A 24,968-nucleotide genomic window follows, 5' to 3' on the forward strand; every position below is an offset into this window, starting at 1 on the left:
ATACTCCGTGATTTAAATGCCATTAAAACTCAGACTTTACATTAATGACGGTTCCCCTTGAAATAAATATGTGTCGGGCAGTTAAACGTCCAGATATTTCACGAAGCGTGGGTTTGAATCGATGCACCAGGATGATTGGCTGGATGTGTTCGACCGCTATGGAGAAGATAATTGGCATTTTGGGTCAGGGGCAGGACATGCGTTGTACAATGGGCATCTTTTGTGTTATTCAACCCTGACCTAGATTTCCACTCAGGATACTTTAACTGGTGAGTCTTTTCATTATAAACTTTCTGGTATAGCAGCATTTTTGGAGATGGCAGAGGCTGTCAAATCAACTTATTTACATACTGGTAAATGAAAAAAGTGTTTAGTACCTCTTTGGACTTTATTAAGGCTTGAAAGCAGGGGAGTGGCTGGTTTAACTGATATGACAAGAAAAAAACCTGCAGATGAAAAGAATTAAACCAAAAGCAAAATAGCTGAAATATTTTTGCTTTAAAGTTGAGTCTTTAAAATCTTACAAAAACATGCGCATATTGTTCACAGGTGTTTGGGGGACTGCTGATTAAGTAGTGACAAAATGTTGGTATTTACTTTGGCTATTTCAGGGGGTGGTTTCCAAATTGTCACACCCACTCCTGCCAGCAACTTTGTCCGTAGCATCCTCATAGGTGATGCTTCGTCCTTGTTCTGGATCCTTAACTCGGCATAAATATTGGAAACAATTTGAAAAGGCTTTAAAGAAATGAAGTGGTAATCAGAGATGTCTGTTTCCAGGTTTTCTGCTGAGCTAACTACATGTAGCTTCATTATTGACATAAACATGAAGTGTTATTACTCATCTCATCTAACGCCCTGTGTTTTCCAAAGCATTCAGTCTGAGACATCCTTCCAAACTTTGACGTGGCATTTTGTGTTCAGCAGATGCAGCTGTTAATGTGAAAATTAATTTCATGGAGACAAATCTGCCCCCTGACTGACTTCGACGTGAAAAACATTTTGTCTCAGAGCTGTTATGGAAACCTCATGCTTATTTCCATCTGCACACTCAGAAGATGCGATCCACTCCAGACCTCAGTGTCATCTGCTCGCAAGGAAATCAGTTGGAGATTTTTTCCCCACCAACTGCAGACATGCTTGACACCCACATTGTGGCAGCTGTAGTTATATTCAGACTCTGACTTCAGCAGTGTGCTTTCCAAATATGTGCACTCGCCCTGTAAAACCAAAGCATTGTGTTCTTGTGGTTATACAATGAGAAAAGCAATTTAAAACTCTGCTTTTGCTGACATGAAGGTCCTCTCCCACTCGGGTAAAATGCACAGGGAGTATCCAGACAAATGCTTAAAGTGTAACTGCAGGCACGAAGCTTGATTTGTAACACTTTCGTGGTGTTGTCCAGGACGGGTCATTAACAACATGCCTTTGTGGGTGTATGGGACTCTCTTTGAACCTCGCCACTTCCTTGTCAGGAAAGGCTCAGTGAGAAGGAGCATTGCTATAGAACAATGCTGCAGGCACACTGAATTTGAATTTGCTCACTGATCTTTTCTTTAGTTCATTAAGTGCACTTACCAGGTGTGTTACCTAGCAAAGCAAGCACATATATATAAAGCACATTTCACCCAAAAAGCATGAGCTACCACAGAATGAGCAAAAAAATCAGTAACAGACAAATGAAAACCAGTTATTAACTTAAAAAAGCAACAAAAGAAGCAGAAATGAAATTACATAATGACTAAGATCAACAGGAGACCATTAAAAATGATGAAATCTCAGAATTAAAATCAATAGAAGAAGCAGAAATTGAATAAAATGCTAATGTAGGATCAGGAACTAGGCCACTAAAAGGCTCATCTAAACATCTAAACAGGAGTGTTTTTAGCTCCGTTTTAATGCTGATTATGACGCAGCACACCTAATATGATTCAGAACAACGCTCCAGTGGCTTCAGATATTAAAGGTAAAGGTTAGATTTGGCTCTAGGAACAACGAGACAGGGTACAGCACTGCTTTCTGCACCAGAGTGAACAGCTAATTGTGTCATGTTGTGCTTATGTCTGCTGCTTGGCAGTACACCAGTGGATTGCAGGCACATTTTGTTTTGCTGTAATTTCATGGGCCTGCGTAAAATGTTTAAAGGCACATGGTGTATTTATAGAGTTGTTCAGGATCATAACATGAGAAGACGACAGGCCTGTTAGTCCATTTTATTTAGATTTTTAGTCCCACTGGCGAGGCCTTAAGGACGACAGTTTGGGTCATTCACTCAGTCTTGTGCCACAAAATATAAATATAGATATGTGTCTTTGTATATCTAAAAATATATCTAAAAACACACAAATGCCTTATAACTGCAGTCTTCTTAAAATGCCCCCAGGGGTTGATTCCTGAGGAAGTCTGTGGGACCTCACATGTACCATTTTGACCTTAGTTAAAAACTTTCCTGATGAATTTATAACCTCAGTCACTTATGCTGGGTCATACTGTAAAAAGTATGTACATGTTGGTTATTCCAGGAGTCACAAAAGTGTATTAACCATGGTATGATCCTTGTTTAATGACTTCTGCTGTCAAACCTGCCCCCCTCTCTACACATCTGGTTTTAAAATGCCAAAATGGTGACAGTCAAAAATGCTCAAATCCCTGCAGCCAATATTTTATGTGTGGTTTTACTGTGACACACATGGAGTACAAACACTGAGCAGGAATGAGTGCCTAGGGTAAAAAAAGAGCCTTAAACACGAGTATAACTAAACCTTTTCTGTGATGGCCAACTCTGACAAGTAAGCCCCTCCCTGCACGCTGATGGGATTTCTTCCTTAGGTTTGTTATCAGGCTTTAAACACTAAAATCTGATGTAGCCGTGCAGGAGTGGAGAGCTGACTCACTTCAAAACAACTCCCAAAATTGATTCATACTGCGTTGGACAGGGTGTGAGATCAGCTGACCTGTGTTGTCAGCTGATCACATACATCCAAGTGGAATTTGGAAAGTGATGCAAAAGAGTCAGCTTATGCATCCAAATTATTGACCAAACCAAACAGTGATCATGGAAACCACAACATGGGCTGAGATAGAGGATTCAGAATGAGGGAGAAGTGTCAGGATTTTCTTTACGTGTGTGTTTGTCTGTTGATATTACTAAAGACAGACATTTGCAGTTGTTACACAGCGCTTTAGTAATAGTTAGTGTTGCGTTTGCAATGATCAAAGCAAATCTGAGCAGCTACAACACCTCATTAATATGCTTTACTTTGATAACAGGCGAGGTGCGCTGCAGGCTCTCAAACATAGTAAGACTGCACAGATGTTTGCAGTTACCTGCTGTCCACATATAAAATGCTCAAAATGTCTTAGTTTAAATGTTTTTATGTCCAGTATTCTCACACAGCCTTTAAACAAAAACACAACGAAGATACTTTCAAAGAACATTACATTAACCGAATAACTTAGCACATCATTTACACATCCTATGTCATCTTCCTCTTCTGTCCTCACATTTGTCATATTTTCTAGTTTAACCTGATAACATAAGAAGATAACAAGATATAACAAGGTAACCTGACTAAATACAAAATGCAGTTTTTAAATAGTGTTTTTTTAGGGAAAAAAGTTTAAAAACAAAACAAAACATGCAAGTATGACAAGTATGCAAAAAACTAAGAAAGCACGAAAGAGCCAAATACTTTCCCCCAGACATAAAAAGCTACACAAACTTGAGTGAATGACCTGGATATTGAGTCTGTAGCTACATCAGCAGCATCAGTGTTTAGAGTCCTGAGTGTCTTCACCTAGCTAAGTGGGTCATGCATATTTTATCTCTCCGGTAATGCTCACATACATTTGGCCCTTTAGTACGTCAGTATGTGCTCTGTCACCATGTTGGATAATGTGTCCAGCTCTGAAAAGAACCTCAGATGTGCATTAGGAGGATGTTTGTGTGTCTCTGTATTATATTTCCTATCACTTCCATCCATCATGTCCTGCAGCCTGAAGCGACATATAATGATGACCTCAATCTTAATTGTTAAGCCAAATGAGCAAAAAAAGCAGAAGGCTTTTTCTAATCAGACTATTTACAAAGCTCCTCTTTTTAAAAAATGTATGACGCTTATCTTCAGCCTCACATAAGCCAGATGGGTTCCTCTTCTGAGACGTGTTCAAGTGAAAATTCCCCACATGTTCCAAACTTTTTTTTTATTATACTGCTACTGCTATAATGTTTGGTTTGTTTTCTTTCTGTTTTCTTTTTTTCAGCCTGGATCACTGGCCTCCTGCAGTGACAGGGAGGTCACATTAATTGTTAATTAGCAGCAGATAAGTCCCTGTCATCTTTTAAACAGGGGGAATATGATTGAAACAGCGGGTGTGCAATATGTAGTGCTCTTCGTGTTTGTATTAGTTTGTATATTCATGTTTATTGGTAACTTTAACATTACTTTGGTACTTTTTTAACCTGTTTTTAAGTGTAATCTCTATTGGACACTGTTTTCTTGCAGACATATATGCTTAAATAATGCACGCTTATAAAGATATCACGATGTTTAAAGAAAATAAAGCTTTTCACCGTTACAAATGCTTAATTAACATGATGATAATTGCTGTAATTACACCGACAGTGTGTCGTTATGACAGCTCATCCCGCAGCAAGCTGTTTTCAGCTGCTGAGGAGTCATCTGATGGGTCAAACCATTCAGCGGCTCCGACAGTTAAGGGGACACTAATGTCCTGTGTCTGCGGATAAAACCAAAGAGAAATTATTGTAAATGTGAAGTTTGACCTTCAGAAGACTTCTTTCGTGAAGTATTGGCTCTTCTGTGGCGTATTTTTTACACTCGCTGTGTAGATGGTACAGTCCAGTTGTCCGGCATGCGGTTTTTCGCTGCCAACGAGGTTAAGCCAGAGCATTGCGAAGAGGAAATAACAGGAAATGACACAATCCTGCCTTCAAAATAAAACTCTTTAAGCTTTTAGAGTTCGAAAGATGAGATTAAATTAAATTGAAAAAAATAAATTAAACGAATTAGGACATTTTTAAAACGTCTGTTACAAACATAAATAAAAGTTTAAGGGCTCAAAAAATAACTGTAGGTTTCAAAGTAATTGAAAGTGTACAACACTAATAACAATAATCGGAAAAAGAGGATTTTTAAAAATGTTTTTTAATCACTAGTTGTAAGATCCTCACTGGATTTGCCTTATTAATCATTACTGATTGTAATAATACCCTGGCTGGAAATTAAACCATAAAAATAACAACAAAAAACCCCAGTAAGAACAAAAAAACCCCAAAAAACAAAAACAAAAACAAATTAAAAATATGCAAAAGAAGCCCCACACTAAATAATCAAAAAGTAAATAAACCCAATAACCCTTTACCTGCTGTAAGAAATGTATTTCCTGTGTGTTCATTATTGTATCTGGCATCTTAGTTTCTACCAACCAACTAACTAACTAACTAACTAACTAACTAACTAACTAACTAACTAACTACCAACACATAACAACCCGCAGTTAGAAACACCCTCCAAATGTTTTGCTTACTCTGACTATAAAGAAGTACATAGATATTCTGAAACTGTTCTATCTATGTATACTCATTAGACCAAAAAATAAAACGTGTTTTCTTTTTTCAGTGGCAGAAACAAGCTTCCATGGTCATCACATGTACATTACAGTTTATATAACACTTCTCTACTTCTCTAACCTAAAGGTAATTTTACTGTAAACCTCATTCATCTAACCAGACAATCACACACATATAAAAGTGCTTGTTTCTATATCTAAGCATCTTGTCAAATATTTCAAATAGTTGCATCTGTATCTAATGTTTGCACACACACTGTAAAGGGGAATCTCGGGGTTCATTGTATAAGGATACTTCAACCTGCAGACTGGATTAGCCAGAGACCTAACCCTCTTTGATTGGTAGATGACTACTCTACCACCTAATGCGCATAATAATTAATTTTGGAAAACTGAAATGCCACTTAAGTAAAGCGTTGCTCAAGGATGTTTTATTTTGAAAATCTTGACCGGAAATCCTTCCTTCCTATGTCTAACTTACCTACAGCTTTTTATTCTCACACTGTAGATTTTCCAGCAGAGACCCACAGGCTCTCTGGACTGAACCGAGTCTCTGCTTTTAAACACACCCGGTAACATTTTATCACTTCAGAGACTCGGCGCCGTTTTTCCAGCCGGATCCGCTTTTATTTCCATAGATTTTTTGGCCACTTTTCCCTTCTGCTCGGCTTGGATTTTACAAAGGGCGTGTTTGGGAGTTTCATCTCCTGTACTTGTGCGACTCTGAGGAATGACAGCAACTGGAAAGGGTCTGCGATCCGCCTGAATGGAAACAATGGATTATAAGGACCTCGGACATAATTTCGAGGAGAAACTGACACTAACAGACAAGAGTGAGTATTTTACAGTCAGCATAAGGAAAATGGGGTTAGAATAACGGGTGGCAGTAGGGTGGAATCTGATTATTCATTACATTAATGTTATGTAAAAAAAAAAAATGTTATTATGATTATAATTATAATCCCTGTATATGAAGCGTGGTTTCCCGTCTAAAGACATAGTTGGATACAATGTAAACTCAACAGCTGAAGCAGTGCAGCCTATCAGATGTCTCCCTCTGACATCTTAAAAGAGGAGATGTGTTTGTCCGGCCACGCCAACAGGCGGGTCCTGACCAGCAAAGATCCGGGAAATGCTGCACTGAGCTGTGGTCTTCATTACCAGTGGCGGTGCACTGAGTGAAAAATGCCCCACGCAGATATATAACAAAAATGTATAGTGTACAGTCTCACAGGAGAGAGACGGTGCAGGTGAATGCATGCAGCTCAAACAGAAAATAAATAAATAATCGAACGGGAACTCAGTGTCATGCTCAAGAGCACCCCGGATACTGGATGCTGCAGAATTTCTCACACATCTGAGCTTTTTACTGGTATATGTTTTTAACAAGCAGTTGGAATTAGTGACCCCAGCTGTGTCGTTTACTGTACATTCATATTGATGCCAGTTATCAATGAACATAATCGATTAGGTTGCTTTTTTTGCTTAAAAATCCAGAAAAAAGGTATTTTAATTAGGCTTATCTCACCATGACTCTTTTGTGCTGTATTAAATGTGTTCTACACATTTTTTCAGTAGACTGAGAAGCTCTCAGGAGAGATTCAAGTTTTGTTTTTTTTTTACTAATTTTTAGTGCAGTTTTGATTTATGTATGCAACAACCCCACACACTATAAACACATGAATAATTCATCCAGCCTATGTGCTTTTAAGATATAAAAGCACTTAGGATGAGCATCATGCTGCACACCACTATCATACATATATGCTATTGACCAGTGCTCACTGGCAGTAGGTGACTTTCTGTTCATTGGCAGCCCACCCCCATTTTCCACTCAACGTGGAGAGCTCTAGATGGATGGAGGGAAGGAACGTCTGCCGCAGCAGCTCTTTATCACCGCAAAGGCAGGGTGCTCGCTCCCTGGATGTGTGGGTGTCTGTTTGAAGAGGAATATGAACGACTTATTGAGCAGACATGTGCATGAAAATGGTTGTTGATTTGTTATAGTTACACTCCTGAAATCCTGGGGCCACTGTGTGTGTGCGTGTGTGTGTATGTTTGCCATGGTTGACAACTTTTAAGTAGCTGTTTGGTGCCTTTTCTTTTGGACATCATACGTGCGTTGTTTTGAACTATTGTTCTGGAGCAAATTCACCCATCAGTGTGTTATCTAAGATGGAAAACAAAGAGTGTTTTGGTTCCAGGCCCTTTGCAGAGACCGCCGCACGCAGCAGGGTTGACCGGCATCTGACGTTTATCAGGAATGTTAGACACCGAAAAAGGCAGGGGCGTTAGATAAACAGAAACATTCTTTCTCTCTGACTTCTATCTGAGAGATGGGAGTCTCATTCTTGCACAAAGAAAGAGCCAAAAGAAAGGCCTGCCGGGGATTGTTTGTTTATGGCGGCCTGGTGCGCCTGCAGGGCTGGGAGAGGGGATTGTAATCCCTTATCAAAGTGGTTTATTCAGGTCTGAGGTTGGCAGACCTTTGGTTTAGCCCCTAATGCATGTAGACCATCCAAATCCCTAAAATCCACCACCCTGCACAGCCCTCCTTACCCCTCCTGACCTCATCTGCCCGTCATTCCCCATCTACAGTAAAACCAGTCAGCCAGGGACATTACGCCATATATCAGAGCCTTGTTTCTGTGCCTGCTGGTGTTTCAGAGAAAATGCTAGTTTGGGGAAAATGAATCACAGCTACCAGACTCATTCGCTTACCCAGGGAGTGCTGGAATCAAGCTAAGCCTCTCCAAGACATGACATGTTCAAAGACTCTCTGTTTGTGGCTCACAATAGGAGTGGCACCAGTTTCCTGCAACGAGTCAATTCACTTTTTGTGCAATGTCTTTCTAAAGGAGTTCACACTGTACATGCTACAACTCCTTCCTACCTAGTTTTAAACCTCTTCTTTCCTGATATCTGCAGTGCCATCACGTTGACTTTTTCACCCCCTGTTTAACAGTAGTGAGCATCTCTGTTTGGAGTTAAATGCTCCTCTGTGGAAGTAATCATGAGACGTGGACTCCCTGTAGCACTGTGAGCTTTCCCAGTCATGCTGACGTTATGTTCTTGGAACGCTTTCAAGATCGCAGGCAGCCTGGAAATGTAGATTTCAGCCTAGAAACCTTTCACTGCCGGCTTTAGATTTGCCTCTATCCTCCATAATTTAGCAAAGAAATAACCCTTGTGTTCAATTTCCAGGTTGTAAATAAAGTGTAATTGAATGAAATTTAAATTTAGTTTTATTTATAAAGTAACCATTCTTGTCTGAAAGAGGTTTAAATTGTGAAGTAAAGACATTACTTTACTACACAATCAGAAAATGAGCAGGACCTAGGAACTATGGGGAGGAAGAACTCCCCTTTAAGAGGAGAGACCTCTTAAATGAGAGACCTCCAGTCGAGACAGGCTCAGGTAGGGGCAGCCATCTGTCTTTACTGATAGAAAAAAAAACTTAGAGAGATCACAAACAACAATCAGAACAAAACACAAACTGCAAGAGAGAGAAGACAAGCGTTAATGATATGCAGTGGTGAAAAAGACTTTTATTAGTCCAAAAATAATAAGAAATTGCGTTTGTTTTCTCTGAGCAACAAGTCAAAAAACACATTTACTATAAAGCTATACAAAATCAATAAGCTACAGAAAATCAAGGTTTTTGCAATAACCTTTTAATCTAATCAAGACCATAAACAGCTGCTGCTGTGTGGAGTGGTAAATCTTTGTCACACAGCTAACATAAGCTACAAACATTAGCCTGTCTGGCTTCCTAGCTTGCTATGATTGCTACAGTGGAACTAGATCCTACAGCATCTGAATTTAGTTTTATATAATTACCAGTGCTGTCAGTGTTAATATCGTTAAAATGACGTTAAGGCCATAACCGCATTAACGCGGCAAATCTCAGTTAGCGTGGATCGCCCTGTGCGTGGGTCTGCACAGCGCTAACGCGTTAACGAGCTAACCGTGCTAACACGTTATTGATTAATAATATTTTGGGGGTAAATCTGTTATCATTGTAAAGAGCATATGCTCCATAACAATGAGGGTTTACAGGAGTAGCAGTGCAACTACCCACTCAATTTTTTTATGGTCCGTGTCTATTCCTTACAGTTTATATTGTTTAATATCTGCATTAATACAGAGCTCAGTTATTTCACTGGGAGTAGAAAAACAACCCCAGAGGACAAAGCTCCTCTCATCTCCGGCATCCAGACGGGGCTCAAGTTCTCACAGCTCTGCCAACTGTGTCTCATTTATGGCCCGGGGGCTTGAACGCTTGTAACTGCAGGTGGGAGGGATGCGTGTGGAGGGCAACGGCTAGGATGACTCTGGGAAACTGGATTGGGAGCCGACGTTTAGGAGTGTTGTTGTGGCTTGATCGTCTCCTTGAAGAAGAACGGAAGGAAGGAAGGATGGAAGGAGGAGACTAACAGGAGCGCTAACCTCTGCCGTCCACGTCAGCATCCTAGTGACCAGATGCTATAAATCACACCGTCACTCGGGAAAGCAGAGGAAATGCTCCTTTCTGCTGCTGACTATGAAGAAGGAGAGGGAAGCAGGTTCCTGAGAGCTTATGCACAGATTAGTCATGTTTCCATCCATATCCGGCATTCAAAAAAGCCGAATCCATGAATGGGTCATTGATATTAATAATCTGTTTTGCAGCATAATCCTTTTAGAGAACGTGTGAGGCAGGGTTAGTCATAAAGGAGGCTGTCATATCACATTTAGATTAGAGTCAACGAGGTAGCAACACCTACACTTCTGTACACATCTGTGACTATTTTAGAGATAATGTGGGAGGAAAAGAAAACATATGCTTAATTTATATGTTCTAACTTAATGTATGAGCAGTCAGATTTCTACCAGTAGTTGTTACAACTAAGAGAAATAACTGCCTAAGGCACAGCTTTGCTAGAGCAATATATAGTTAATGGCTGTGGCCAATGTTGTATATATCTATGAGTAAACAACTGCTTTCAAAAGTTTAACAGCCAACCTACCACCCATGTAGATAAATAAAACGTAAGACCCATCCCTTAGCTATGTTGCCATAGGCTCAGGCTGATGGGGGACTTCCCAAGTCTCTCTTTCCTGTCTCCCCTTGCTCTCTTTTCTCTTTGCCCTTATCCCAAAACTAGCAGCCCCGCCCTGATTCTGGAGGGGCTTGCTCTCTGATTTGAAATTCAATTTTTTAAATTATATAGCGCCAAATCATAGCAACAGTCGCTTAGAGGCACTTCATATTGTAAGGTAAAGACCTTACAATACTACAGAGAAAACCCAACAATCAAATCACATATTATGAGTAAGCACTTGGCAACAGTGGGAAGGAAAATCTCCCTTTTACATGAAGAAACCTCTGGCAGAACCAGGCTCAGGGAGGGGCGTCCATCTGCCCAGATACACTATGGAAGAGAGTCAGAGATTATTAATAACTAATGATAAAATGCAGAGTGGTTTATGAAAACATAGTGAGTGAAAAAGGTGAGTGAAGAAGAAATACTCATGTATCATGGTAAGCCCCAAACAGCCTAGGCCTATTACAGTGTAACTAAGGGTGGATTCAGGGTCACCTGACACAACCCTAACTATATGCTTTATCAAAAAAATGTAAGCCTAATCTTAAAAGTGTATGCTGCTTTCCAGATACCTCGGAACACAGATGTCAGAATGCCACTCCCCAGTTGAGAGAAAGCTATCAAAATCAGACTTTGTTTTGGTTTTTAGCAAAGTCAGAGCCATTCAGGTATCGCAGTACAGCATAATACTTATTTTTTGCACTTAAAAAGCACATTAATAGATATGTACCTGATCAGTGCTATGCATATGGCTTATTTATTGAGTAAAAAATACACAACAGTGGCAGTATTGATTAAAAGTTTACAGTTTTACTACTGTGTATGTTCAGTGCCACCATCATGGTTTGCTAACTCAAGGTATGTTCGTCTGCTCAAACTTTAGAGTGGGAAATCCAAGTTGAGGGGGCGTTTCACAAATAACTTCCAACTGGGAACTCATGACTTCCAACTTATTCAGGGATGCACCATCAGCATAGAAAACATAACTGCTTCTGTGAATGGGTTTCCGTCCATCCATCCATCCATCCATCTTCTTACACTTATCTGGGTCTGGGTTATGGTGGCAGCAGTCTAAGGCCAGACCTCCCTCTCCCAAAGTCAGCAGAGAGGTGTGATCTCTCAGCATTCCTGCGTCTCCTATAGGGTGTTGTCCAGTAGGACATGCCTGAAACGCCTCAACTAGGTGGTGCCATTAGCAATCCTAGCAGACGTCCCAACCATCTCAACTGGCTCTTTGAGACTTTTTTTGTCTTGTCAGACAACAAAACAACACAGTGATCTGCTTCCCAAGTCCAATGGATTAACCCTATGAGCCCTAAGTTATCACAGTTGGAAATCCTAACACCAACTCCATATTTTGGAAAAGAGCATTCAGAATGATTATTGTTTTGTTCTTGGATTTCAAAGCTACTAAAAAACAGTTAATTAAAATAAAAATTACACATGCTGATTGCTTAGAGGCAGAGCTAGTGCTGGAGTTGGCACAAATCATGACTTAGACCTCAGGGAGTGACACAGGGATATTGTTTTCCAACTTAGCAACATAGGAGAAGGCCATAAAGTGGGCTCGTGTGGTTGGATATATGTCTGAAAAGACTTATATTTATTTTTCTGTAGATTATTGATTGTTTGTTAAAAATTCATGAATTTTTCTTTACTCTGCAACTCAGAAAACAATCAAAAGAGCTAAGCCAGATCATTTCACTGAACTTTTCTCAGTTTTATCAAAACTATAACTTTTTAAAAACCTCTCTTTGATGAATAACAATTTCACACATTTTTTGCTTTTTTATTTGATTTTAAATGTTGTCCAAAGATACATGGAAAAGAAATAACACAGGTAAAAAAAACATTCAAAATTATCATTAAAACATGGAAATGACTTTCCAAAGAGTAGTAACTCCTTTTATATGTCTCGTTAATTTTCAAAATAAAACACTAAAGCAGTATTGAGCTTTGATACCTTACCCTAGTTTTAGTTGAAATTAGCCTGTCCTCTCAGCGCTGCTCTGCACTTCAATGTAGCCTAAATACTCTGAAGACTCCCTTTGATGTATGAGAAGGAGACTACAGTATTGATTGTGGCCTCGGGGCCTTTTCAGTGAACTCAGAGGTGCCCAAGGCAGAAAAAAACTGCCTTGGGCACCGGGACTGTCTATTAACATTTAATAAATCTGTATTAATGGAGCCAGATTCATCTCTGATGCCAAAGAGTAGTTTTTTTTAAGGGGGAGGGGGGGGGGGGGGGGGTATTTATATTTCGCTTCATGTGCTGCAAAGGAAACCTAATCTGCTCAATCCCTTCCTTCAAATAACATATGTCTTGTTTTTATTTTAGATAAAAATCTCATTCAGCTGTATCCTGTATTTTACCCATGCTGCTTTGCAACATATCCTGGATGCATTTGTGGACGTGCAATATGGACCTTGGGGAAATCACTAGCAGATGCAGCTCCTCTCTCCTGCTTTGAAGTGTATGTGTGTGAGGAGATAACAGCCCTGTTGTAGCTCCGCTTCATATTCACTTTAGCAAACAGGCACACACGCACATATAAACACACACGTGTCCATCACCGTGTAACGTCCCTGTGACAGGACCCACAGGCTCTAATATCAGAGTGCAGATGATGTGATGGCGCATGCTGTAAGACTGCAGATGATGATAATAAAAACACATGTATGTGGGCAGCCATCTTTGCTTTGCGATGATCACCAGACAAAATCTTTCTTTTTGATTTTTTGAGAAGCCACGATCATGAGGTTTGTCAGATGCTTCCCTCTGTTTCTCGGGTTTTTCTGCTCTCCGCATGGTTATTTTGGAACTGCAGCGTTAAACCAGTCAAACTGCAGCTTTTTCCTGCTGCACCAGTCGATTGATTATCTCCGCAGCCTCTTACAGTTTCGTAACACCGCACCGCTTCTTCCGTTACCCACTGCGAGCCCTGGCACTCCAGCTAGGAGCTCATTGTGTTTTTCTGTTCACTGAAAAGATCCTTGAAAAGCCCTTCAGTTAAGTGGAAAAGGAAGACCTGCAGAAGAAAACGAATAGCAGACGGGTTTTCTTCTAACTTTCAACTTTGAGTTTCAGCATTTTGTTCGATGTGCCTGACGCTCAGAGCTGCAGTAAATCACGTAGAGGCTTTGTGGCCTCAGTGAGGCATCTTTTGTCCTCAGGCTTGTTGTTTTTTCTCAGAAATCACTAAACAGCTGATGCTTTTGAAGCGTTGATGCTGCAGCACCTCCTTCCTGATGATTTCATTCACTCATGTTCATATAATTTATAAGATGAAGGATTCATTCAGTTAAGTATTGTTGGCTCATATATTACAGCAGTTGTTTTAGAAGGGATGCAAAAAGTGCATTAAAAATTAAAAGATCCATGAATTATTTTTACAACCACATATGCATCCTGCTGTTTTAGCTGGTTTCCATTTTTACTGATTTACAACCGTATATGTGTCAGTTTTTCATCGTTAGCTCGTCTAGCATCTTGTAGTGCAGGATTTTAAATACTCATTCATTCATTTATTATGGATTTAAAAAATGCTGAAATATACCAATTATCTTATCCCTGCAGCTCAAACCCCAAGCGTATGCAGTCTGGTTGTCTTTGAAGAGTAAGAAATCCAGCTAATATTTACACTTTACACACCAGAATCACTCACACATGAGGTACTCTTGCTCAAAAACTGCTGGAATTGTATTCAAACAGCTGCTTATTTAATTAAAGGGTCAATTTTAACCAATTTTAATACTTAAGGAGAAATGAAGCTCTTGTACAAATGGGTGTCCTTTGTTGACCTGCTTTTACCGGGCCAAACTCGCACCAAAAGCGGACCTCAGCTGAGATTAAACTTGGTCCGTCATCACATTCGCTGTGCTGCCAGGCCAACATGAGTCAGCCAGTCAAAGTTATGCCCTACTTTATGAGTCCAAAACAAGAGCGTGGTGTTGGGGCAGCTGGGGTCTATATATGCTTGTGTTGGGTTGATGTTTCCAACAGAGGTTTCCACAACAAAATCATTTTCTCAGCTTTGACTTTATACTACAAACTGCAAGAAAGTTCCCAGTGAGTAGCTGAAACTCTTAGAAGAGTGCAGAGTAGGAGTGTAGTGACAGGAAAAGCTAAATAAAGAAAACTCTATGTGATATACAGACATGACATCAGCGGCCGTGTGACTCGTCGTTGATCCTGATTTGTTTCCTTCTTACTTCTGCCTTGTTTCACTTTTCTGTGTCATAAACGACTGATTGTCTGATTGTCTGGGATTATCTTCACTTTGATTTGGGTGTATCCCAGATTCCTTTGTGACCTGTTTACACTTGCACAAATGGAAGCAGTGTCCGCTTCCATGTAAATAAGACAACACAGTCAACACAAACAGTTCTGTAAAACCGCAAACAATACGACAACAACACGACAACAACACGAAAACAACATTAGCAGCTCATAAGTGGTTAACATGTTCATCTTTAGTTGCTTGCTTAGTTTTTGCATTAGCAGCAGTGTTTTTGCTTAGAGTTTGGTTTCCTCCAACTCTGGAGGTTAAAAAAAGCTCTGTTTAGCTGCTAAATGCTCCACTGTGTTCACATCAAAGAACCATTTTATTAACCATTATTTTATTAAAACTAGTTTTAATAAAATAAATCTTTAAAGATGACCTGTTATGCTTCCGTATTTTTTTCTGGACTGCACCAGAGTCGCTTTGCACAAGCCTTTAGCCAGCCCCTCAGTTCATCATTTGACTAAAAGCCTCCTGCTTTAAACCAACTTTCTTCTCATTGGCTGCACCTCACAAACACAAGGTTTAAGTAGCATGTCGGTGGGGCTACTCTGCTCCCAGCTAGGGTACAAGCCTGAGATGACCATATTAGGATATCCGCTCTCTTTTTTATCATAAAGAGCGAGAGGCTGAAGGCTGAGGTTTTGGCTCACAGGGATTACTTGTACACGCACCAACCTCGTCATTTGAAACTTTATCAATGATTAATACTGAGCATCCATCAGTTTAACAGTATATATGTATATATACATACATATATATATATATATATATGTATGTATATAAAGGGAGTGCAGAATTATTAGGCAAGTTGTATTTTTGAGGAATAATTTTATTATTGAACAACAACCATGTTCTCAATGAACCCAAAAAACTCATTAATATCAAAGCTGAATGTTTTTGGAAGTAGTTTTTAGTTTGTTTTTAGTTTTAGCTATTTTAGGGGGATATCTGTGTGTGCAGGTGACTATTACTGTGCATAATTATTAGGCAACTTAACAAAAAACAAATATATACCTATTTCAATTATTTATTTTTACCAGTGAAACCAATATAACATCTCCACATTCACAAATATACATTTCTGACATTCAAAAACAAAACAAAAACAAATCAGCGACCAATATAGCCACCTTTCTTTGCAAGGACACTCAAAAGCCTGCCATCCATGGATTCTGTCAGTGTTTTGATCTGTTCACCATCAACATTGCGTGCAGCAGCAACCACAGCCTCCCAGACACTGTTCAGAGAGGTGTACTGTTCTCCCTCCTTGTAAATCTCACATTTGATGATGGACCACAGGTTCTCAATGGGGTTCAGATCAGGTGAACAAGGAGGCCATGTCATTAGTTTTTCTTCTTTTATACCCTTTCTTGCCAGCCACGCTGTGGAGTACTTGGACGCGTGTGATGGAGCATTGTCCTGCATGAAAATCATGTTTTTCTTGAAGGATGCAGACTTCTTCCTGTACCACTGCTTGAAGAAGGTGTCTTCCAGAAACTGGCAGTAGGACTGGGAGTTGAGCTTGACTCCATCCTCAACCCGAAAAGGCCCCACAAGCTCATCTTTGATGATACCAGCCCAAACCAGTACTCCACCTCCACCTTGCTGGCGTCTGAGTCGGACTGGAGCTCTCTGCCCTTTACCAATCCAGCCACGGGCCCATCCATCTGGCCCATCAAGACTCACTCTCATTTCATCAGTCCATAAAACCTTAGAAAAATCAGTCTTGAGATATTTCTTGGCCCAGTCTTGACGTTTCAGCTTGTGTGTCTTGTTCAGTGGTGGTCGTCTTTCAGCCTTTCTTACCTTGGCCATGTCTCTGAGTATTGCACACCTTGTGCTTTTGGGCACTCCAGTGATGTTGCAGCTCTGAAATATGGCCAAACTGGTGGCAAGTGGCATCTTGGCAGCTGCACGCTTGACTTTTCTCAGTTCATGGGCAGTTATTTTGCGCCTTGGTTTTTCCACACGCTTCTTGCGACCCTGTTGACTATTTTGAATGAAATGCTTGATTGTTCGATGATCACGCTTCAGAAGCTTTGCAATTTTGAGACTGCTGCATCCCTCTGCAAGATATCTCACTATTTTTGACTTTTCTGAGCCTGTCAAGTCCTTCTTTTGACCCATTTTGCCAAAGGAAAGGACGTTGCCTAATAATTATGCACACCTGATATAGGGTGTTGATGTCATTAGACCACACCCCTTCTCATTACAGAGATGCACATCACCTAATATGCTTAATTGGTAGTAGGCTTTTGAGCCTATACAGCTTGGAGTAAGACAACATGCATGAAGAGGGTGATGTGGACAAAATACTCATTTGCCTAATAATTCTGCACTCCCTCTATGACAGGAAATATGGAAATCTGTACTGTACTTTTTTTGCCTCTTGTCTTATTCCTGTCAAGACTTTTTGAACATGGACGCTGTCGTAACACTACGACCGCTCCATGCTGCTCCTGCAGTCATTATTATTGCCTAATCTATATTTTTTACTGTCATTATTATTAGATTTTTGCCTTTTCATTAGCCCAAAAGCAGCCGTCACACTGCTGTTTGACCTTTCATGTCTTGAGTTTCTACATCATCACATGAAAAATAAAAGAAGCATAGTTCAGCCACTTCAGTACACCATTGCCAAGTCTCAGTTTGACTAAGACAGAGTCTCTTTATTCATTTTCCTTCTGATTCTCTCCCCTGCTGTGTGGTTTAAAACGCTAAAGAAAAACATCTTGTGGTTGTTTACATCATGAGCATTGCTCATCTTTGCGATGTCGTGGAAGTGATGTAATGATGAGGTCATTGCTGAGGAAGTGAAACTCCCTGACTAGAGCCTCAGGCATATCCTCTGACCGTCTCAAAGAAAAAAAAAAGCTTCTCTCAGCGTTAAAGGATTCAAATGTTCCTCTCCCACTTTATCCTTTTTCACTGTCTAACCTTTGACCTTCTTTTTACTTTGAACCTTGTGATGGTGAATAAAAATGCAGGGGAAAACTGAGTAATGGATGATTCATGTATGATTTATTCTTGGCTCTGTTTGAGGCTTTGTGACTGGGTAACGGACTTGTTGTGGTTAAAAGCATCTGGAGTTCGTGCTGGTTTGCAGAGGACTGACATCCTGTTGCCTGCTCTCTTTAGCTCTCACACCAAAACATGTAATGGCTCTGTGGTTCTTAGTTTATACTTTTATTAGACACTTTTGTTTTTTGTTTTTCATGCACTGACTGGCAGGTAGGGTCCCAGACACTTACACTTGCTGTTAAAACATCTTGCGTCCCAATCAATTGCATTTTTTGGTTCTTTTGAGCTACCCAGCAAACATTTCTGTGCTGTCTGGCGTCAGAGATCTAAGTTCACTGTCTGCTGGAAGCACTCAATCAATGCTTCCTGAATTTTTACCAAGAGAAGACAGTCTGTGCTTTTATTGAATAGAGGAAAATGAAACAAAACATCTGCGATTTAGAGATGGGCGAGAATGCCAAGACAAAAAAGCATAAACTAAGAGGCACTTGAACTCTAGTGTTGAAGCATCGTTTATATTGACATAAATAAAAAGATCCAGTAATGGTCGCAGAGTGGTGGTTGTGTTTCAGTCTGCTTTTGTTTCTATTCTGTTATTTCTTTCATGTGTTCAGTGTAGAAAAACAGATAAAGTAAAAACTGACACAATCATTTCAATTCTTTCTTGAAAAAATGTGGACAATTTGTCTTGGTTTGTAAGAGGTGCTCTGTCTGTCTGCCTGTCTGCATGCTCTGTTTTACCATCATACTGGGAAAAGTTTTGCTAAGCTAACCTAATTTTCTAGGTATTCGATGTCAGGGGTCAGGGAAAAATCGCTACGTGATAGGATTGTGTGGCGATATCATGTCGATACAGAGACACCAAATGCTGATATTTTGTTCAATAAATTAAAATACTCTAGTAGTACTATGATCTTTAGGGGTTATCTCATGCACCACCATCCAGAGATAATGTTAGCTGAACACTGGACACACAGAAATGTGAACAGATGTGTGATTTTTGGCAGTTTGGCACAGATAACTGCTGTATTATCAGAAACAGATTGCATGTAATTGCTAACTGGACCCCATTCAGCTGCTGACTGACTCCGTCCCCGTCAACATTTGGCAGGTTTTAGTGACAAATGCATTTTGCAGTAAAGAAATAACTGAGATACATTTCTTCTATCTGTAAAAAAAAGATATTGACAAGTTTGGCAGTTTAACTTTGGGGACGTAATTTGGCGATCTTATAAATGACATGAAAAGGCGATAAATCAGAATATACATTACGGCATAGGTGTCAAACTCTGGCCCGCGGGCCAAATTTGGCCTGCAGTCTAATTACATTTGGCCTGCGAAGCCATACCAAATTATTATTAGAGCTGGCCTACTGGTATTATACAGCTAATATATATATTGTTTAGTATTAAGCTTTGCTTGTTCCATATTCAGTTTTTCAGCAAAACTTGTTTGAGTCCATAAGAAGAGATTCATTCTTAAATCTGGAGGAAGATTTTTTTTTCAATAAATATTAACGTTAGCCCGCGACCTTGTTCCAGTTTAGAATTTTGGCCCACTGTGTATTTGAGTTTGACACCCCTGCATTACGGCAATACTCTTGCAAAAATCTTAAAAATTGCAATAATATCATGATGTGGGGTATCTGGTGATATTGCATAGATTCTGCATAACTAGTATGAAAACAGGTTTGACTTTTTGTAAATATGTTTGTGAAAAAAGCAAAATAATGGATTTCAGTTTGGGTGAATTACTGTTTTAATAGGTTAAAGAAGGTTAAACCATTCAAAGAATAGTGTCACCTTTCACCAAACCCCAAAACACAAGAGCTCCTTGTGTTTGTAATTGCAGTCTGTAATTGAAGCCTTGCTTTAAGTTAGAGGTTTCTCCTCTTTGATCAGGGGAGGGGGGAAGTGGCGTTTATCCACGTGTGACAGTGATTCATAACGCTGCATTTTGTTGTCGCTTGTTGCTGCAACTTTGAACTGATTACAAACACAGCTGTCGGTCCTCTGACCTCTCACGGCGTTGACGGGATAACCTGACGGGTTCAAAGGTTCGTGCAGTATTTGTTTGTGAGGCCTCAAGTTTTCCTGTGCTGTCAGAGCCAGTGGTACTGCTTTTTTTGTGTCACGAATGTTTGATTTTAGGTCCAGTGACCTTTCACCTCACTTGGTCGTGTTGTCGGTTGTCATGAGATGAATCTAGGGAAGTGAATTTTTTAGTTTAGTGCAGTCTTTGAGAAGAAGCTCTCCTAATGCTCAGAGTGGTGATATGTTTGGTCCCAGGAATGTGTTTCCTCTGCTTTCCCTGGGGGCACAGACCCTTGTTTTTCCAAGAGTATTTCCGTTTTTTTCATCCACAAAGGAAGAAGAGGTGGAGGCATCCGTCAAGGACTCGTGTTCTCTGTTTTTGGGTGAAATATTGCAAATTCCTAGAGTCAGTCAGTCTTGTCATGGAGGTAAACGCAGTGCGATATTATCATTGTTTCTTTGAATACACAGGGAATATTTAATCGAATCCCTTGTGGGCTTTGCGGATAATTTTATCCAGGTCCCTGCGAGCCCTCGGCACACGCAGGCCATGGAGACACATGCAGAAGACGCACATCTGCTGTTTGGATACATGCAACGCAAATGTGAATGCCAGAGATTCTTGAGATCGGGCTGACCCAGATCTGACATGTCTCACTCATCACTAAGACACAAACACACACGCATATGTGTGTGTTCACATACTGGCTCTTTAGTTCACGTAACTAACAACGGAGTTGACCTGCTTCACACAACGCAGGGCTTTAACTTTTAAAAGAAATTTCAAATGCTTTATGTACAGTAAATAATTCTGCTATTATATAATAAAGGTTTTGCCAGAATATACACATGCATCAATGAATAATGAAAATAGAACCTTAATTATTACAGAAAACTCTATCTTTATACCACATCATGTGCTCTAGAATGAATTTTAGCTGTGCAAACTATTTTAATGTCTACCACATGTGTGGGTTTAGGTCATTAACTAACCTTATCGTTGGTCTTTGGCTGACTTGAGGCATCTGCATTTGCGCTGCAGTCGTGTTAAGCACAAAATTGGAAGCATTTGCTGTGTGAATGGTATTTACAAGTGAGAAACTGGTTATTACCAGGACTGTGCAGCTGAACAGCAGCACCTAAAGCAAACAGGTTCACCCAACGTCACTGCATCTGTCTGCAGTGCTTTGTTTTTGCTTGCCCAGTTTGCCAGCAGCCTCAGGTAAATAAGTAGGTGCTGGTCAGATTTTCAGCCAAATACATCGTTTTGTTTCCCTGCTGGAGGCAGGCAGTCCTGCAGTGTGTGCTAATGGATTTCACCCGAAGGCTTTTTTTCCACCTTTTGGACATTTTTCCAGCTAGGGCTCTCCAGTGTGGTGATATTGAACACAGAATATGTTACACATCTTAAGCCCCTTTGGTTAATCTCAATTACCCAGTATAAGTCTTAAAATGCACACAGAGACCATCTTTCTTGATTTGGCCATTTTATTGTTTGTCTTTGTTATGAAAAAAAGGGTAAAATCTCCAAAGTTTATTAAAGCAAGTGTCCATGCTATGTTGGTGATGGCAGACTGAATGCTAACAGACTTTAAAAATCTCTTTATTTACCTGTTTAATGCCGCTTTTAATTTCTTGTACTGTAATTCGTCTTTGTGTACAGGCAACCTGGGACCCAATTTAAAGGACATTTCTAAAATAAAATAAACATGGTTACCAAAATTCCCAGTACTCTGTAGCCAGTTGGCACTGGGGGTCATTGGCGTATTTCATTGGGGTTTCCTTATTCTCCCCCCTGTAGACACTTCTCTGTTGGTATAAGCAGGTGTCTGCGGGGGACATTGCCAGAGATGCTGGCCGCCGCAGTATTACTGGTAAATTTCAGCTGAAATTAAATTTGGCTCCCTGTTTGTCAGGTTACCAGCACTGATTTCCGTCTTCCTTGTTTTATTCTGTTTATTCAGTTTGGGTTTTACCAGCCAGCATGTCCCACACACAAACAGTTTCCTGTTGTGTCTCTGCAGTAAATCTGACGTGCCAGTCTGTGGTCACTGTGAGAGAAGCCAGCCCCTTTTATGGGCGACACTCTCAATATGGTGCTTATTGCTATTTATAAACCCAGAGTCTGTCACAGTGGCACAGAAACCTGAGACGGCGGCGGAGGAACGACGAGCCGAGGGGGTAGCGGCGGGTGAACATCATGTTGAATTTGTGTTTCTGTGTTAAATGGAGCTGGTCACATGATCAATGATCACGTGGTTTTTACCAGCCAGCATGGGATGAGATGCACTTATTTACTTGGCACTGAACGTGCTGTAGATGTAGCCTGTATGGGTTTTTAATAATGTTGCAGTGATGTCAGATAATAAGCATATCCTCATGTTTTGATTTTAATAATCACCAGGAATTAGAGCAAGCTGTGTCCCCAGTTACCATTTTGTTAAGCTTTGCTGGTTTGACAGTAATCAACAGTGAGTAATCAAAGCATTATTAAAGCCAATGGCTTCTCTGTGATCCCTCAGAGAGAACGTTAGAAGCAACAGAAGGTCTGCAACTTTTTCTTTGGCACTGTGCACGGCAGCTGTTTCTTCAGGTGAGAGAGGCGGAAAGAGCACGGCTCGTGTGCCAGGAGAGCAAGATATCAATCCACAGCAATTTGATGCTATCCATGGACACCACCCAGCTCTCTGCTCTCTAAAAAACTAATGCTAAAGTGACATGAAAAGTGGGTAAATCTAACCTCAGTATGATGAACTGAAACCAATGATCCCCGCTGAGTGACAAGGATGTAATGGTTTATATAACCACATGAAAACCCCCAATGAACCTATCTGTGTAAAGCCCGGACGTTTTATTTCTGAATTTCACCTGCAATCACTATTAAATGTAGCAAATGTTTAAAAACCTTAAAAATCCTACAAATTAGAAACTTAAGTGTCCATATGCATGGATTTTGTCTTTCTCTTATTTACATTTGAAGGATAATCATCCTGCACCAGGCGTGTTTCCTGGAATTTTTCAGTAAGGTGGCACATGGCGGGTCCAAACAAGTTGAAATTTCAATGTGGTATAAAAAGAAGAAGAAGTCATTTTCATGTGCACAGACCCCCATAAACTAGCATTAGGACACATAGCTGTCCCACTGAAACATATAATTTAACTACAAGGGTTAGGGGAGCAACTCGGGCCCTAGTTTTCGCCACACTCCTGTCCAATACACCATGGAAATAACCTTCACTAAAATCAGTGACCTAGAAGCTTCTACGGTCAGTTTTTAGCCTTCTTTTCTCTTTTTCCATGTATGCCAAATGATTTTTTAGTGGTTACTGTTTGCGGTGTATCCATAGATGTTCGGGCAGCTATTGCAGTAAAATGTAATAATGAAGAAAACAATAAAATGTTATGATTTTTAGGCAACTTCTGAAACATTTAGAAGCATTTTCATTCTCAAACCTTTAAGCACACGTATGGAGGTTTGTTGATGATGAGCATGAGGGATGAAGAGATCATTAGAAAGCATAAAGAAATATGATTTCCACCAATCTGCTACCATTGCTAACTACCTGACATTTACTGTATCTTTCCTTCACCCCGGTGTGGGCAGACAGCTCCATTTTATTAACCGTTTATCCAATTAAGGGTCATGGGAGGAGCTGGAGCCTGCCCCAGCTGTCACACGGTGGACACATCAGCTTGCATTTGATAAATGGTGATTCTGCAGAGCACAAAGCCTTTAAAGACACTTTGTTGAAGCTCAAATCATTTAATAATGACAAGTGAATTATCTCTACTCTCTTTTGTCCACTGATTAAAGTCTTGTACAGATGTAGCTGGTGGCAGCTACACAAACCTTAACACTAATAAACATTGTCTAGTTTTATAGGATTTATTACAAAAGAGGTATGAAAAAGTTCTAGAGTTAATTCTTCCCTGAGATTTCAGATGGTAGTCCCATCAGAAAGCAAAATCCAGCTCCTCTCCTTTCACTGCTGTCAGAGATATATAGAAACAACCACACCCATGCTGCACTTAAAGTAATGAGTACTCTCAGTCAGATCTGCAGCAGAAGCCAGTCCTCTGCCATAGCTGCTCTTTGTTTTGTCATTTTTGCTGTACAGCTTCTCGCCGTGGCACTCTGTGATAATCTACAGATGCAGTAAAATTTATTTAAGACTAGATTTTCCTCCAGAAAAAACTGGACAATACTTTATCTGAGTTTTCCTGGAACTGTGTGTAAGAGCCCTAAAAGAAAGAGAAACAGGAATTTGATCATGAGATTAGAAAAATTGACATGTAAGTGAAGCACTCAGCTGTTTTTAGTGCTGTTCTGCTTGGCTGGATTTAGTTTAGATCCTTTATAGACTTTTTAGGTAACCAGGCAATGAAAAGGATTCATGGTTGGGGTAATCCCTTGGTAACCCTGCACCAGTAGCAGTACACAATACTTTAAATAAAGATATCAGACTAATCTACTATGTGTTCTGTGCTAATTGAGTAAGGTGTCCGAGTAACACACATTTAGTCAGCCCAAGTTTGCAAGTGGCCCCTGCAGACGCCTCCATGTTTCATGCGTCATATCTTTGTATCTCTGTGCTGTTTTTCACACATCCTTTCACATTGGTGCTCTCTTTTGCCTTTTTCTTTGAGTCAGCGCTTCTTCTTCTTCAGTCAGGAGGTGTTACTGCTGATACAGCAGTAGCTTACAAAGGTAACATCAAACTGTATTAAATAAGACTTAAGACTAGCAGTTGAAACAATAGATTTACCAGGAATGTGTTTACTTGGAGTCATAGAGTGAGGAAGCAGTAGGCTTGTTTTACCTGAGACCTTTAAGTGTCTTAGGCCTCAGTCACACCGACCGGTTGTCAGTACTGAGTGTTTGAGTGGTTGCCGGAGGTAAAAGTCTTCTTGTGATTACTTTGGTGACTAACAGATGTCTGTAGTTTGCG

General features: G+C 40.2%; 1 protein-coding gene across 11 annotated transcripts in view; it reads left to right on the top strand.

Moving 5' to 3' along the window:
* The first annotated feature begins 6,083 nt into the window (after positions 1-6,083).
* Positions 6,084-24,968, top strand: part of LOC146363261 (uncharacterized) — a 54,190-nt gene continuing 35,305 nt past the window's right edge. For all 11 annotated transcript variants that reach the window (XM_084918860.1, XM_084918861.1, XM_084918865.1 and 8 more), the window contains exon 1: positions 6,084-6,425. In XM_084918860.1, the coding sequence (XP_084774986.1) occupies positions 6,359-6,425 (67 nt within the window). In that variant the 5' untranslated portion in view covers positions 6,084-6,358. The remainder of the gene's footprint in view (positions 6,426-24,968) is intronic.

The sequence above is a fragment of the Perissodus microlepis genome, chromosome 22, assembly GCF_051167445.1.
Source record: "Perissodus microlepis isolate ML-2025 ecotype Zambia chromosome 22, ASM5116744v1, whole genome shotgun sequence".
NCBI lineage: Eukaryota > Metazoa > Chordata > Actinopteri > Cichliformes > Cichlidae > Perissodus > Perissodus microlepis.